This window comes from Pinus tabuliformis, chromosome 6 (genome assembly GCF_031772625.1).
Source record: "Pinus tabuliformis cultivar Carrire ecotype Pingquan chromosome 6, CPIR1, whole genome shotgun sequence".
NCBI lineage: Eukaryota > Viridiplantae > Streptophyta > Pinopsida > Pinales > Pinaceae > Pinus > Pinus tabuliformis.
This window is the reverse complement of record NC_142292.1, coordinates 47,563,920-47,579,729: the sequence shown is the minus strand read 5'-3', so window position 1 is coordinate 47,579,729 and position 15,810 is coordinate 47,563,920. Positions and strand designations below refer to the sequence as shown.

Genomic DNA, 15,810 nt, shown 5'->3' with positions numbered 1-15,810 from the left:
CTTCGTGAAGAGACACTTGTGTAGTATATAAGCAAGCCTCTCGTTCTCATTTGTAAATATACATTCTTATTATCATTCCTATTCACACATTTAATATATAATATTTGTACCCTCATGGATATCTTTATATTCCAAGTTTTCTGGAGTAATTAATTTGTAGAAGAAACTTTGTTCACTTCATTTGGTATCAGAGCAGTTCGGTCCTTTAAGTTGCTTCACCGGTGCACATAGCTCGTTCTCCGATCCACGTCCTTGGCTATCGAAATTCGTCAACCGTGTTGTCATACAATTGAAGCATTTTGCTTAGAATTTGGGAGTTTCTCCTTTTCTCCATTTCTCTAGGCCTTTGGCCATTAAAATTAAAATTAAAAGAAAATTCACTAGTTGGAGGGTCTCCAATTCGCTAGTTGACCTTTGGCCATAAAAAAAATAAATAAATAAAAATAAAAATAAAAATTAACCAAAAAAAATATAAGTAAATAAATTAAAAAAGAAGAAGAAGAAAAAGTAAAAAAATAAAAAAACATAAAAAATCAAATTATAACAACAAAACAAAAAAATTAAAATCACCTGGTAGAAGCCCGTGGTTTTAGAAACAACCCATGGTAATTGCCCATGGTATTTTAAAAGTAAAAGAAAAAACAAAAGGGATACAAAATCTCATACCAAGTGATATTTAAAACTTTTTACGTGGAGAAGCCCGTGGTTTTAGAACAACCCCTGGTAATTGCCCATGGTATTTTAAAAGTAAAAGAAAAAAACAAAAGGGATACAAAATCTCTTTACATGAAAGGTAAGTTTTACTTTTTACTTAAAAAGTTTGGTGAACATCGTGACCTTGTCATATGAAAAGACGTGACCTTTATATTTATTAAGTGTGGTGACATCATAAAAGTTTATATTAAGTGTGGTGACATCATAAAAATTTATAATATTAAAAAAAATAATAATAATATACAAAGTCCAAATTCAAAAGTCGGGAAGTGCCACATTCAAGTCAAAGAGAGGTAAAACAAGAAATCACAGTACTTTAGCGACAATATGCTGAATTTATGCTGAATTTGTGAATATGACAACTCAAGAAGACAAGTCAGTTGAAGAAACAACAAATTGATGTTCCAGATAATAGTGATGTATCCTCAATCTAGTCTTATGCTAACAAGTCGTTACAAAATTCCAATGATCAGAATACTATACAGAGCATTAATCTGGGATAGTCTAATCCCTTCTCAGCGCGACAATTTTGTTTGTCACTAAGAAGATCATATCAACTTGTATCGACGAAGATGATTGTTCCGAGACAGAAAGACTTTTGAAGCAGAAAAAGAGATCAAGCCTTTTTCATCAACAAGCTTTGAGGACAAAGCTTTTTGAGGAAGAAAGCAATGTAACGAATAAAATATATATAAATAATGTAAAATAATGTAAACAATAATAATCATAAATAATAATTAGTTATGCTAGTAATTAGGTTGAAGAGGCATGTCGAATAGGACATGACTCTTTGTGAAGAGACACTTGCGTGGTATATACGCAAGCCTCTCGTTCTCATTTGTAAATATACATTCTTATTATCATTCTTATTCACACATTTAATATATAATATTTGTATCCTCATGGATATCTTTATATTCCAAGTTTTTTGGAGTAATTAATTTGTAGAAGGAACTTTGTTCGCTTCAATCCATCCCATCATTTATTGTTCAATGTTCATTCTTATTTATACTTGCACATGTATTTTGTAAATCACATAATAATCAGGAATAGTTTATACCATCTCCTGACTATTGTTGAGAAATCTAGGGTAGAGGGATTAGTTGATTTCTCTAGAAATGATAACTGCTTGTGATGCAACTTTACTTAGTCTTTTATTAGATTCTTTCTTTCTCTTGATTATGTTAATGTTTTCTATCATCAAACAGCTACCAAATCATAAATAAGCATGAGACAAGGGACACAAAATGTAGGCGATCAGCCAGGGCCAAAACCTCTCCAACTTGAGAGGAAAACCCAAACAAATTCTTCTTCTTATAGAATCTTCAAGTGATGAATTCCAAGACCAAGACCCTTGACCAAGATTCCTCCAAGACCAAGTCACCCTTGCCCTTAAGTCAAAGCAGCTTCTTCCTTGACTTCAACTTCGACCTCAGCAACACTTTTACTGCAACTTCGTCCTTACTGCAATTCAGCTTACCTGCAACTTCTGCAACTTTTTGGCCCTAGCTTCAGAAACCCTAGGTCACATGAGAGAGGAGATAATGGAGAGATCTATCCTCCTTTGCCTTCATTATGCCTCCCTTTCTTTCCTAGTGAATTCAGCCTTCAAACTAGACCTTGTTGACACCAATCTTTTGACACTTTGATGTGACTGCAACTCGGCCTTTCTGCAGCAGATTGAAACCCTAGATCTCTTCACACGTGTGGAGAGAAGTAGCCCAAAACTGATCCCAAAAACTTTGATCTTCTTTCCTTCTTTCGTCCTCCTTTATCTCACACCTTTTCCTCTTACTTGTGTTCAAGTGTCAAGTGTCAAGTGTGTCCTTGAGAGAGGCCAAGTGCCTCCTTATATAGGCTTCTTGTTCATGACTCGAGGCCGACTTGCCATTGACTCTAGGCCAACTTGATCTTAGCGAAGGCAGATTGCTTCATTGAATGCCGACTTGTTGGAGGTGCTTGGACTTGGTCTTGGAGGATCTTTAGACTCTTTACAATGACTTAATTACATATGTAACATGCCCAAATGGGTCTTCAATACATGACATTGACTCAATAGACTTTATGACTTGATGACCAAACCTAATAGCTCACAATGGAAGCTTCATCTATAAAATAAAATTCCTTAAGCATGAAACCCATTACTCAAGCATAACATAAATAATTTTATTTTTCTTCTTTTCATCAATTACATAAAATCATGATTACACGTCATTATCAAAACCGAACCTAGTTACATATTTCAACAACTATAGCTGTGAGTTCCTGGCAGCATTATGTCAGTGTTTGATGTCGAAATTATAGATGACATGCACACAAGCCAGAAATAACTTCTTAGCACATTTCAGTGAAGCAACACTGACTGCTTTACACAAGTTCATTAAAATGATCAGATAATTTTTACCGATAGCTATTTGAGAAACATAACAAAATTGGTTTAATTACACTCAGAGCTTTGTTGTTGCCACAGAACCTCTCTGAAGTTGGATGAACAGGGTTAGTGACTAAAAGATCCAAATTCTAGTTGAAATAGACTCTGCAAACATGCAAACTCAAAACATAAATCAAATTATCAATCCACAAATACAGTAGCTATTCACTTCATAATGTGAATCTGGAATTCAATTTATAACTTGCTAAATTATAATTGCATGGACAAGATATATGATATAAAATGTTATAACCACTGTCCAAGAAGGAGAGGAAATAAACATAAAAATGAAGGAAAACACTTATCAGGAAATATGAAAATGACAAATGGGACAGAACATATGCAAACGAAGACAAAGCATGAATACACTATATCTTCTTACAAGGCAGAAACTAAACACCCAAAACCTAATTGAATCTACATTATCACATAAACCACAAAAATACCCATACCTCAAACCTGGCAGATCAGAAGCCATGGACGATTGAGCTGCTTCACCACCATATTCCGGGGAATCATATGACTGGGAATATGGCACAATTGGATGGGTCTGTGGAGGAGTGTGAATTGGAGCAGAACTCTCTGCACGCTGAGGAAATCTTACTCCTGCACGCTGTCATAGATACAAGGAGTCATGTCTTTTCCTTTGTAGTTAATCCAAATGAAACAAATTACATGTATGCCAACATATTTGCAGAAGCAATCTAATGCTTATAATACAAATCAAACAAATTGTATTTTTCATTATATCAAATCAACAGAGAAATTCATTCAAATGCAGAATTCCTACCAGTAATGAATGTTGAATATATCAGCATCGGGAAAAAATCAGTGAGGGTCCAGAAAACGAACAAATTAAGATAACAAAAAATAATAATAATAAATAAATAAAAATGCAAAAAAATTGGTAAAAATCAGCAAATATCGGCAAAATTAAAAAAATATGAAAAATAACATTAAAATAGAAAATGACTAAAATCGCTCCGTGAGTCGTGACCACGCAGTGGCAATTTTTTTGGACCAAATCACAATTCTTTCACGATTTTTATGATTACGATGTGATTTTTAATGGACTGAAAAAATCAGCACCAGCTAAAAAATCACGATGTGGTGATTTTATCACAATGTTTCCAACACTGCCAGTAACATAAAAACGTTGCCTGCATTATACAGCAGTTATATAATGACATAAAATAACTCCTATATGTCATTTACCAGAACCAGCCAGTTCTAATCGGTTTGGCACAAAACTGCACTGAACTGGACTTTCAAATCAGTATTGGGTGTTGAGATTTGTAGCTTGGGAGGTACTCCAAACCCTAGGGTACAGGGTTGTGGAGGAATTTGACCCACATGGGCTTTGTAGGCAAGAGTACCCAAGCTGTGGCCTTTGCACCCAAAGTTGTGGGTGTGAATCCAAGAGGTATTTTGGAGATTTGATCATGGTTACGTGTGTAGCACCCTTAATGGAGCAAGGGGCTACTAGGGCAGCAATGAGGGCAGCAATGTAAAGGTTGATCGAAGTTCGAACGAGCAAGAATAATTTTATTTGTGTAAGTTAGGCTTGTGACAAGAACTACAAGTCGGCTAAGCTTGTAGAGATACCCCTTCAACAGCTATTCATTACACCCATGAGATCATATAAATAGAGGAGGCTACCATTCGATCAAGGCATCCAAGCACAAGAGCGAATTTGCATAGTGGAAATATTTGATGTTCTGTGGCAGCCGAATCCAAAGAATGTCCATCCGAAGTAAAGGAGAAGAGCATTTGCGTCTCTCTTTGTGACTGGTAAAGGCCAAGTGGAATAGGAGGCTAGCTGAGTGGTTGGACTGAACTGTGCATGCATTGGAGGCTGATCTGCTTGGGAAACAAGGGCCAGGGATTTTCTGTTCTGTTGCAGGTAGAACAGAGCCCTAGATTAGGGCTGGTCTGAGGTCGTAAGGGCTAGAATAGCTGTGTGAAGGAGGCTGTGTAGCAGCACAGGAAGAAATGTCTGTTAGGAGGGGTCAGCGCAGAGATCGGAAGCAGTTTTGAGGTCTATTTGTGAGCTGGTCTGGTGCCCTAACCAGGGCGAAAAACTTAAGGACTGTAGCATCTACAGGGCCGAGCTTAGTGGCAGAGAAAGTGTCCTAATTCAGAGGTATGTATCTCCCTTGTTAATGATTTTTTCTAGGTGTTTGGTGGTCCAGTTTGGGACAGTTTTGAGGGCATCTTAAGGAGCTGTTTGGAGGGCAGTTCGGTGTATTTGGTGCCCTAGGTGCAGACCTGTGAAGAAAAACAAGTCTCCTAGGAGTGGCAGAGGTATTCACCTAAGGGTTGGCTCTTTGAAGGACAAAAGAAAGCAACCAAGTGGGCTAGTGTATCATCCCTAGTTCACTGTTGGAGAAGAACATCTTCAGTGAGAAGAAAGGCAGCCTCCGTGCCCTACATTTGTCATCATTGTAGCAGCAGAGGAAAACAGAAGTCCCAATGTGTTGACATCCTTGGTGGACAAATGAGCAGCTAGAGGGCAGAGTTGTTAGAGCCATACTCAATGACCTAAAGGACTTGTGATCATTGATAGAGGCAGATTGGAAGAGCTGCAGATTTGAGGCATAAGGACCAGCAGTTGTGTTCAGTGTACGTGCACTGAAAGGAGCTGGGGACCCGGCTACATCAGCAAGTCAGTTGTATCTTGTTCAAGGTAGATTGGTTGTCAAAGGACTAACACCAAGCCCTAGTTGTATTCTTGTATTAGTGATTGTATGAGGGCCATGATCCCTGGTACGGGAGCCCTAGACAATTGTATTAAAGATTGTTAATATAACGAAGTTGGGTTGAAAAAGTAAAAAGTTGTCTATTGTGCACTAGTTGATTTATTGTTGTGCTTATTCCATTGTGCAAAGTAGTCTTGTTGTGGCATTTGAGTTGGTTGTGTTAGAGATTGTAAGACCCAAACCTCAATTTTCTGGTGCCGTGGAAATTCAACATGGTATCAGAGCTACTTTGAAGGGCTAGTGAATCATAGTGTGCACAGCAAGTACAGATAAAGAGGGAGTTGGTTCCATTCTTGTTGAAGGACTAATAGTAATGGCGAAGTTGTCGGTTGGTCTACAATATGACAAGTTGGAAGGGTTGTCCAACTATAGTCCGTGAAAGGAAAGGACCAAGTTGGTTTTGATGGTGAACTTTGTCAAGAAAGAGATCAAGAAACCGACTGACCCTAAGGATTTGGAAGCGTATGAAGGGATGGATATGAAGGCCAAGCTAATCATCCTAGATGGTGTCAAGGATTATTTGATACCTTATATGTCCGAGAAGAACACTGCACATAAGATGTGAAAGCTCTTCAGGATTTGTTCCAGATTAAGAATGAGAACCAACTGTTGGTATTAAAGGATAAGTTGAAGGCCACCAAGATGATGGATGGTGAAGAAGTGGTGTCGTATCTGATGGCATTGTCTCAAGTTCAAGATGAGCTTGCCACCATCAAAGAGACTGATTCGGATTCTGAAATGGTGGGAATTGCTTTGAAGGAGTTTACTAAGGAATGGAAGTCATTCATCAAAGGGATCGTCTCCAAAGAGAAGCTGCCAGACTAGAATAGGTTGTGGGATGACTTCATTTAGGAAGAATTGCAATATGATGATCTTCATCCAAAGAAAAAGGCTTATGATGATGACGTGGCTCTTGCAGAAAAAATGAAGGGCAAACAAAAAGATTTGAGCAAGCTGAAGTGTTTCAACTGTGGTGAGTATGGCCATTATTCGACAAAGTGTCCGAAGAAGAAGCAAGCAGATACTCAGAAGAAGAGGAAGGAGGTTACAGGTGTCGCCACTTCTATTGAGCTAGATGATCTCTCCATGAGATTGAAGAGTGAAGATTTTGCTCTAATTTCTCACTTCTCTAAGGGTGTTATCGACGAGATAGCATGGTACATGGACAATGGTGTGTCAAAGCATATGACAGGTTCGCATGATGTCTTCAAGACTCTAGCTGAGTGGGACTCGAAGTTGCACAAGATGGTGGGTGACAAGAATCAGAAAGAGATCAATGGATCAGGTGTTGTGTCATTCGGGATGGAGTTAGGTCAGTTGATGTGACTTAAGGACGTATTATATGTTCCAAAACTCAAATATAACATAGTGTCGATCTCAGTGATCGACCAAAAGGGGCTTGACATGATTTTCCAAGATGGGAAAGTGAAGCTCAGGCCCAAAGGCTCTAACTCTGTTGGAGTAGTCATCGGAATTAGCGAGCATGGTCTATATCAGTTGATGGGCAAGCCTATAGATCATGAAACCAGACGCAGAAGCAAGTGCAGGATATAGAGGCTTAGAAAAGGCCAAGTTCTAGCGGGAGTTTGCAGGTTCAAAGGGAGAATATGCGGCCCAAGAAGAGCACGTAGTTAGTGGGGAGCAAGGGAACTTCTACAACTGGAAAGAAGGAACCATGGGATGGCTTGAAAGCATTTAGGAGAAGGGCATAGATCATGCTACAAGATATGATGGAGTGGTGACGGCCAAGATTTGGGCTAGTGTTGCCAACAATGATAGCGATAACAAGTTACTTCCTAGTGGTGGACCGTGGAAGTATGTTAAAATTGGCAACTAGAGCCAAACTCCATGTGGGTCACCTTACTTATGGCAGTTGATATTTTTCTTGGATCCCTCTCATCGAGAGGTGTAGGATTGATCTAAAGATCATCTAATTCTGATAAGTATTCATGGAGTTATGAATTTATTTGTGTTATAAGACAATTCGTCAAGGTCGGCTAGCAACCAAATAACCCACACATGTGCTCAACGTTTTAGTATAAAAGAAGGTGACTTGATAGCCATTTCTACACACTTCACTCTTGATTTCTATCCACTTGTTCTGGGTTTTAGTGGAAGAGAAATCTAAGAGAGGAAGCCCTAAACGCATAAGGTAAGGAGCTCTAGTATGAGACCTAGATGCAGTCAAGGAGAGCTACAAGCTGTCCTATACGCTGGGCTCTACAAGCCCTAGACACAGTCAAGAAGGAGGGCTACACGTTGCCCTATACACTGGTCTCTACAAGCCCTAGACGCAGTCAAGAAGGAGGGCTACATGCTGCCCTATACACTGGTCTCTACAATCCCTAGATGTAGTCAAGAAGGAGGGCTACGCGCTGCCCTATACGCTGGTCTCTACAAGCCCTAGCCACAGTCAAGAAGGGTTACTATGATGCCCTAACCGCAGGTCCATGATGCCCTAGTCACAGGCCACTTCAAGTGACCGAATTGATGGATGGACGGCCAAGGATCTAGGGCTGAGAAGGCAGGCCGCTATGCCAAGTAGAGGGAAGCTAAACGCTGGAATTTGAGCAGTTGTTTAGGCACGTTGAGGAGGTTGAAAGCTACAGCAAGCTAGGCCGCAGGCCATAGCAAGTTGTTGGAGTTATTTCATGGTTGCGTTGAGAGGATAACATGGCATGGGAGGAGCCTCTTCAAGGCTATCCGCAGCACTAGAGGGCTAGTCTTGATGTGTGTTGGGTTAAGGGCAGTGGCATATACCCTAACCAGAAGTGCAGTCACAACACTAAAAATTGGGACAACAACAATGGCATGCAACAATTGGGACAGCAGCAATGGCATGCTAACAAATGGGACAACAACATGACATGGTGCAACAATAGCAAATTGGGACAGCAATACGGTAAGCAAGGTACAACAAGCACATGGTGGCAAGCATGGTGTTGCAAGCACACTGGGCAAGGTGCAAAAAGCACATGGTGGCAAGCATGGTGTTGCAAGCACACTGGGCAAGGTGCAAAAAGCACATGGTGGCAAGCATGATGCTGCAAGTACATGGGACAACAGTACGGTAACATGGTACAGCATGCCACATGGGACAGAAGTGTGGCAACATGGTGCAGCAATGGCACATAGGATAGCAATGGTACATGATGCAGTACAGTGAGGTACAAAATGAGCCAACACTGGTGAGTGCAGCAAGATGTTGCAGTACAGGAAGGTGCAACAGTATGATGCATGGTAATGAGGTCCAGCATAGTGATGATGGGTGCAGCACAGTGAGGTGCAACATGATGATAAGGTGCACCACAATGATAGGTGCAACATGGTGATGCAGTTATCTTGGAGAATCAGTTGAAGTAGCATGTCTTCAACTGAGTTCAGCTACCTCATGTATCATCTTAGAGATGATCGATGCTCTTATTTAGATAAGTCAAAGTGTTGATTTTTTTGTATATGTCCTATCTCTCTCTCTCTTTACTGAACTATTGAAGAACATATAAGAAGAATTGATCAAGGGTTTCCCCACATTGGGGTTTGTCCCTGGCTAGCGCCACATCTTGTGTCCTCTTGTCTTGGCTTGTCTACTGCAATTTATGTTTATGTTCTATTTGCAATTTACTTTAATGCTGATGTGATTGCTAATCTGGAAAAAATATTGTGCTAACTGTGAAAATTGAAATAAATTGCTCTAAGCATAGAACATACCTAAACTTAACAAAGTACCTCCCTAACTAAGAAGGAGTGTTGAGATTTGTAGCTTGTGAGGTACTCCAAACCCTAGGGTGCAGGGTTGTGGAGGAATTTGACCCACATCGGCTTTGTAGGCAAGAGTAACCAGGTTGTAGGCTTTGCACCCAAAGTTGTGGGTGTGAATCCAAGAGGTATTTTAAAAATTTGATCATGGTTACTTGTGTAGCACCCTTAATGGAGACAGGGGCTACTAGGGCGGCTATGAAAAGGTTGATAGAGTGAGCAAGAATAATGTTATTTGTGTGAGTTGGGCTTGTGACAAGAACTACAAGTTGGCTAGGCTTGTAGAGGTACCCTTCAAGGGTTATTCGTTACACCCATGAGATCATATAAATAGAGTAGGCTACCATTCGATCAAGGCATCCAAGCACAAGAGCAAATTCGTCATAGTGGGAGATATCTGAAGTTTTGTGGTAGCCGAATCCAAAGAAGGTCCATTTGAAGTGAAGGAGAAGAGCATTCGCATCTCTCCTTATGATTGGTAAAGGTAGAGTAGAATAGGAAGTTAGTTGAGTGGTTGAAGGACTGACCTATGCATGCATTGGAGGTTGATCTGCTTGGAAAATAAGGGCCAAATATTTTATGTTATGTTGTAGGTGGGACCAAGCCCTAGATTAGTTCATTTCTGCTTATTTCTACTTACTTTCCTTAACCTCAATATTTGCTTGTGAACTTAATTAATCTTCTTTATGTTCTTTAGCTAGATCTTTTCATCAAACAAATATCAAGAATGAAACAACAACAAAAGAGACAGAAATTAGGCTCTCAGCTAGGGAAAACCCGCTCCAAGGGGAAAACCTGGAAAACTCTTCTCTTCTTATAGAATTGGGTTCAAATGAGACACAAAGACAAAAACCTTAGACCAAGTCCTTCTCCAAGTACAACGTCAGCCCACCAACAAGTCTTCCCCTGATTCTGCATCAACCAGCTTCAACCTGCAACTTCGACCTGCCAACTTCAATACTGCAACTTCGACCCTGTGTTAGGGTCCAAACCTAACCCCCTTATTTATGTAATAGGGTCGAGTCATAGTTATAGTAGTTATAGTTTAGTAAAGAGTCAATAAAGCCCATATTAATAATTGTAAGTGGTTGACCCGCATTTAAAGAAGGGACCATAGTTAGTTGAAAATGGGCCATGGTATTAGATGGATGGTATTAATAAGAACCATGGTATTGACCCATGGTATTACATGTATGAATCCTATATAAAGCAGAGAGACTCCCCTCAAGGAGCATCGTGTCTTATTTTGTAATTGAGCCCAGCTCTATTGGAGGTTGCCCCCTCAAAGAGGCAAGTGAACATTGCTTTCCTTTCTAAATAATAAAATACTAGTTGTTCTTCCTTATTGTTCTGTGTTCTGGGTATATTTCTTCGCATGTTTGGTATTCTGGTATCTTCTCGCAGGTCAAGAGCATAACAAGTGGTATCAGAGCACTTTCCAGGGCCGGTGGGATCTCCATTTTTAGAAAAAAAATTGGCTAGAGACGTGTTCCAGCGTCTTTAAACCACGAGATCTGTCGTTGAGCGCATAAACCTGCGAATTTGGGGAGGCATGCACGCAGGAAATACAAGAAGTGGTCACGCTTGTTGGACTCCCTTGTAACCCCTGTGGGTACCCCTTAGAGTAGTAGCACATTAGACAGAACCGCGCACGAACTGTCTTCCAAGTACCCTCTGGGTATATCGGAAGCCCCCTAGGCTCTCTTGAAACCTCGCCATAGATAAATCGTCCGTCGTCTTGCTGCTACAGTACACCGAAAACAGCACTCAAGGAGATTACTTGCGCGTACGATAGGGTGGTCGGGTTGTACGGCAAAGGGTACGGTTGATCCTCCTTGGTTAGTGCCCTGAAAGATTGGGCCGAGTACTACTGTCAGACCCTTATGTATATTGCAATCTGTAGTACCTGACACTCCTTGAAGACCATAGTTCCCTTGTCTCTCTCTAGATCACGCTTCTCTTTGCCAGATCCGATCTAGCAAGCGGAGTTATGTCGCAGCCGCAACAATCAGTTCTACCATTCAGATTTATCAGATCCGCCATTCAGATCTAGCAGCAAGGGTTCAATCATGGCCACATTCCTACTCATACTCTGCAGTTGAGGGTTAACCGACAGATCAAACTATTTGTGTGGGCTCCTATACCCATAGTCACCAGGTTCGAGTTCGAGTTCGAGTTCGAGGACCATGAAATTCGAATAAAGTTCGGCAACTCAAATTTTGTCGATAAAATTCGACATATAGAAATTCGAATGTATATTAAAGATAGATATATCATATGCATATGAGAAATGGTATGGAGTGAATTTTATCATGATTATCCTTATAATCAGACTATTAAATGCTTAATATCAAATTTTATATCAGAATAGATCAATTTTTCAATAGCTGCACTCACCAATTGTTAGCTCAAAACTATCAGACCTTTATGACTGCTGCAACCACAGTTTGTTAGCCCACATACACATGCCAATAACAGATCAGCCTTATAGAGAAATAACTAGCAGAGCTAGGGAATGAAAATTTGGAGATTTGACGTGATGTTTAATGCTTGATACTTGTGACCATTGCGAGGTCTTTGCGCAATATGAGCCGAATTTCGAATTTAATGCTTCAAATTCGGCATATCTGGTGACTAGCCTATACCTGGGTGTGATTCTCGCAGGACATTGGGCAGAATTGAATTTTCTGGGATTCGGCTACTGCAGTATTCCTAAGCAAGGAGTAAAACTCCTTTCGGAGTAAAACTTTATCCATCAAAGAGTCGTTGAAGCAGTGCATTGTTTTGCCAGAGCAGTCTCTAATTTCTAGGTCCAAATTGTTGATGGGGGGACAATGAAATGTGAAGGCCGCTGTGAAAATGTCAAACTTCAAATGGGGGATTATCAGTTAAAGACCCACATGTTTTCCATACACATGGGAGGGTGTGACATTGTCTTGGGTGCTGAATGGCTCCACACACTTGGCCCAATCACAATGGATTTCCAGGAGTTATATATGAGCTTTAAGCAGAACAACCACACACATACCCTCCGCAGACTCCAAGCGAGTGCTCCCTCTATCATCAGCTCGCATAGGATGGAAAAATTGTTAAAAAAGGACCACCATGGAGTTATAGCCCAATTTAATGCCATCCAGGCCTTCGAACCCACTTCTCTTCATATTCATCTTGAGATGCAACAGATCTTAAACAACCATCTATCGGTCTTTGACAAGCCTCATGAGCTTCCACCCTCGAGAGGGGAACATGATCATAGCATTACTTTGGTCCCAGGGACCCAACCACCAAATGTGCGCCCATAGATATCCATTCGCCCAAAAGAATGAAATTGAAAAAATCATCAAGGAACTCCTGGAAGCAAGTGTCATTCGTCCTAGCATTAGTCCTTATTCATCACCTGTGGTCATGGTGCTCAAGAAAGATGGGGAATGGCGTATGTGTCCAAACTTCAGGGCCCTCAACAAGTTGACAGTCAAAGATAAATTTCCCATCCCAGTTGTCGATGATTTGTTGGATGAACTAAATGGGGCTCAATTCTTTACTAAGCTCGACCTTCGCTCGGGCTATCACCAAATTCGCATGAAAGAAGTAGACAGTCCAAAGACTGCTTTCCGAACTCATGAAGGCCATTATGAGTTCATGGTCATGCCATTTGGTCTTTGTAATGCCCCATCCGCTTTTCAGAGCCTCATGAACCACCTGCTCAAACCATATCTCAGAAAATTTGTCCTTGTTTTCTTTGACGACATCCTCATCTACAGCCGCACCTAAGCCACACATCTTCAGCATGTAGATCTGCTCTTGCAACTGCTCCGGAAGCATAAATTATTTGTCAAGATGTCCAAGTGCTCTTTTGGCATGGAAGAAGTTGAGTATTTGGGCCACATTGTGGGGCGTGAAGGTGTCAGGGTGGACCCCAAAAAGATCTAGGCAATGCAGGATTGGCCTCAACCAAAGACCTTGAAGAGCTTGAGAGGATTTTTGGGTCTCACAGGCTACTATCGCAAATTTGTTTGCAATTATGGTCGCATTGCTAGACCCCTCACTCACCTTCTCAAGAAAAATTCATTTCTCTGGAATGATGAAGCGCAACAGGGATTTGTAGCTCTCAAACATGCCATGTGTTCCACTCCGTATTAGAACTACCCAACTTCACCAAATCTTTTGTGATTGAATGTGATGCTTTAGGTACGGGTATTGGGGCGGTCTTAATGCAGGAAGGTCGACCCTTGGCCTTCACTAGCCAACAACTAAGTGGGAAAAATCTGGGACAATCTACCTATGAGAAGGAGATGATGGTCATCTTACATGCAGTCAATACCTGGCGACCATACTTATTGGGACGGTGTTTCCAAATCCAAACAGACCATCAAAGCCTTAAATATTTTTTGGAGCAACGCCTATCCTTGCACAACAAAATAAATGGCTTGCCAAAATGTTGGGATATGATTATGAGATAATTTACAAGAAAGGGTGCGAAAATGTCGTAGCAGATGCATTATCATGCCAATTTGAGGAAAGCACCCTGCTCGCAATGTCCCTTCCCATTCCAGAATGGATTGAAGAGGCTCGCAAGGAAAGGTTTTCACATCCTTTGCTCTCCCAACTCATTAATAAATTGCAAGCGGATCCATATTCCACAATGGGCTACTCTTGGCAGGATGAGATTCTTTGCTACAAGGACAGAGTCGTGATATCACCAACATCCACCCTCAAAAGTCGCAGTTTGGTGAAGTTGCACTCATCTCCCACTACAGGTCATTCAGGCTTTTAGAAGACTTATGCTCGCACTCGACGTTCATTCTTTTGGACAGGCATGAAAAAGGACATTCTTACTTTTGTAGCTGAGTGCGACGTATGTCAGCGCCACAAAGGAGAAACAGTCAAATCCCCAGGCACATTACAGCCATTGCCCATCCCAGCCTCAATCTCGACGGAGGTTTCTGTGGACTTCATTACGGGTCTTTCGAAGTCAGGCAACAAGTCATTCATCATGGTGGTTGTGGAGAAACTTTCTAAGTATGCTCATTTTTGCACCCTACCCCACCCTTTTACACCGACTTTGGTAGCTCAATCTTTCATGGACCAGATCTTCAAATTGCATGGCATGCCCACTTCCATTGTGTCTGATTGTGACCCAATCTTCACCAGTAACTTTTGGCAGGAACTCTTCAGGCTACAAGGTACCCAACTACAACTCAGTACTTCCTATCATCCCTAAACTGATGGTCAAACTGAAGCAGTCAACAAATGTCTGGAGACCTACCTTAGGTGTTTCACTTCAAAAAAGCAACATCTATGGGTACAGTGGTTACCTCTAGCCGAATGGTGGTATAACACTAACTATCATGCCACCACCAAAATGACTCCCTATGAAGCAGTTTATGGTCAACTCCCTCCTTCCCCTACTTCTTATATCAAGGGATGCTCGAAGGTACAAGCAGTGGATCAGCGCCTACAGAACCGCACAACCATGCTAGCCCACCTCAGAGAGAATCTCCATCAAGCTCAAAACCGCATGAAGCAACAAGCAGATCAACATCGTTCAAAACGCCAATTTCAAGAAGGGGATCAGGTATTTTTGAGGCTGCAACCATATAAGCAAACATCACTCAAAGACAAGGGTTGTCAGAAATTATCTCCAAAATTCTACAGACCGTATCAAGTACTTCAGCACATCGAAGAAGTCGCCTACAAGCTAGCTTTGCCACCCACTGCAAAAATCCATCCAGTCTTCCATGTCTTATGCCTCAAGAAAGTGATTGGGGACCATTGCATAATTTAAACCAGTCTACCAGAATTGGATGAAGAAGGTTCAATCTAGCTCCAACCTAAACAGGTTCTTAACACGCGATAACGGCACCTGCGCGGCCGCATGATCAAGGAAGTCCTCGTCAAGTGGAAAGACACCTCTCTGAAAGATGCAACCTGGGAACCAGCCACTGTCCTTCAGCAATTTCCGCAGCTTCAGCCTTGAGAACAAGGCTATTCTTATAGGGGAGGGCATGTTAGGGTCCAACCCTAACCCCCTTATTTATGTAATAGCGTCGAGTCATAGTTATAGTAGTTATAGTTAAGTAAAGAGTCAATAAAGCCCATATTAATAATTGTAAGTGGTTGACCCGCATTTAAAGAAGGGACCACAGTTAG

General features: G+C 41.1%; 1 protein-coding gene across 1 annotated transcript in view; it reads right to left on the bottom strand.

Moving 5' to 3' along the window:
* LOC149257141 (TOM1-like protein 3) overlaps positions 1–15,810 on the bottom strand; it is a 154,268-nt gene that overhangs the window by 65,274 nt on the left and 73,184 nt on the right. The window contains exon 5 of the mRNA XM_089413653.1: positions 3,598–3,758. Coding sequence (XP_089269779.1) covers positions 3,598–3,758 — 161 coding nt within the window. The remainder of the gene's footprint in view (positions 1–3,597; positions 3,759–15,810) is intronic.